The following is a 1,078-nucleotide window of genomic DNA, read 5'->3' as shown; positions in this document are numbered from 1 at the left end:
CAAAACAAATACTCAATATATTCAAGGACAAATCTTTTGTTTAGTTTCTTTAAAATACTTCATTAAGAAATATTACATTTTTTATGTGAAAGACTTGTAATGTTTACTGAAAGACTGCCAGATGTTGTAAAGATATACATACTATATTAAAAGTTAGTATTATCAAATCTATTAAGACTTTAAACGAGTACAAAGAGGTCACGTGGTTAGTCAAATCAACGAAGCCTGTGTTGAGAAAGTTAATAACATTTCTTATAGAACCGTTTTGTTAGTGCAGTTATACATAACAATATTTTAACATGATAGGGTAACGATTGCACATAACAGCACACAAGTTAATGAAGTTGTAATCCAACCGAGGTAACAGCAGAATTTTTCATTTCTCACAGGAAACGTCTACAAACTTCCAATATATATCAGCATTTCAGCACAACTATAAATTTGTTAGATTTTAATATGTAATTACACAGAATGATAAGGAAAAAAAATCTCACCCATGCTGTATGTTCTTTTAAATAACATCCTTTATAATCTATTGCATTCTTGTGTTTTACATGTCGAAGAAATTTCACCTCTTTGATTATATCTTGCCATTTCTGTAAGAAAACATCAACCAGTAAAGATTTGTTAAATCCTATCAAGTAAAATCTTTACAAGTATTTCCAAAATCTGTAGTTGTATTTAAAAATATGTATATATATATATTAACTCTTTCCTTGATGGATGGTATGTTAGGACTCTAAAATGTGGAGGAGCATGGAAATAAACAGGAAGTAGTCTTTTTCAACTGATGAAGAAACAAAGAAAATAGATGTCAATTTCAGAACACTCACATAAAATAAATGCTGTTTTTTTTCTAATTCTTTTATGGATGCAATAATATTTTTTATTTTCTACTTAATTATTTTAAAACAAAACAGTTTTTTTCTTGTAATCAAAAGTTAAAATAATACTAGATATCTCTTTGAAAGTATAGCCTTATTAGTAGGTCCACTGAAAACATCATCTTGTATGATTATTATGAGTATTAATCCAAGACATTTTTCATATTTTAAACCCTAAAAAAAGATCTTCTGGA

At 27.4% G+C, this 1,078-nt stretch overlaps 1 protein-coding gene across 1 annotated transcript in view; it reads right to left on the bottom strand.

The window, feature by feature from the left end:
* The window catches only part of LOC106475881 (serine/threonine-protein kinase Tao-like), a gene marked incomplete at its 5' end in the record, with an annotated part of 25,537 nt that overhangs the window by 22,651 nt on the left and 1,808 nt on the right, over positions 1 to 1,078 (bottom strand). The window contains one exon of the mRNA XM_022379895.1: positions 495 to 596. Coding sequence (XP_022235603.1) covers positions 495 to 596 — 102 coding nt within the window. The remainder of the gene's footprint in view (positions 1 to 494; positions 597 to 1,078) is intronic.

This window comes from Limulus polyphemus, unplaced genomic scaffold (assembly GCF_000517525.1).
Source record: "Limulus polyphemus unplaced genomic scaffold, Limulus_polyphemus-2.1.2 Scaffold9352, whole genome shotgun sequence".
Classification (NCBI taxonomy): Eukaryota; Metazoa; Arthropoda; class Merostomata; order Xiphosura; family Limulidae; genus Limulus; species Limulus polyphemus.
This window is presented reverse-complemented; position numbering and strand designations above follow the sequence as displayed.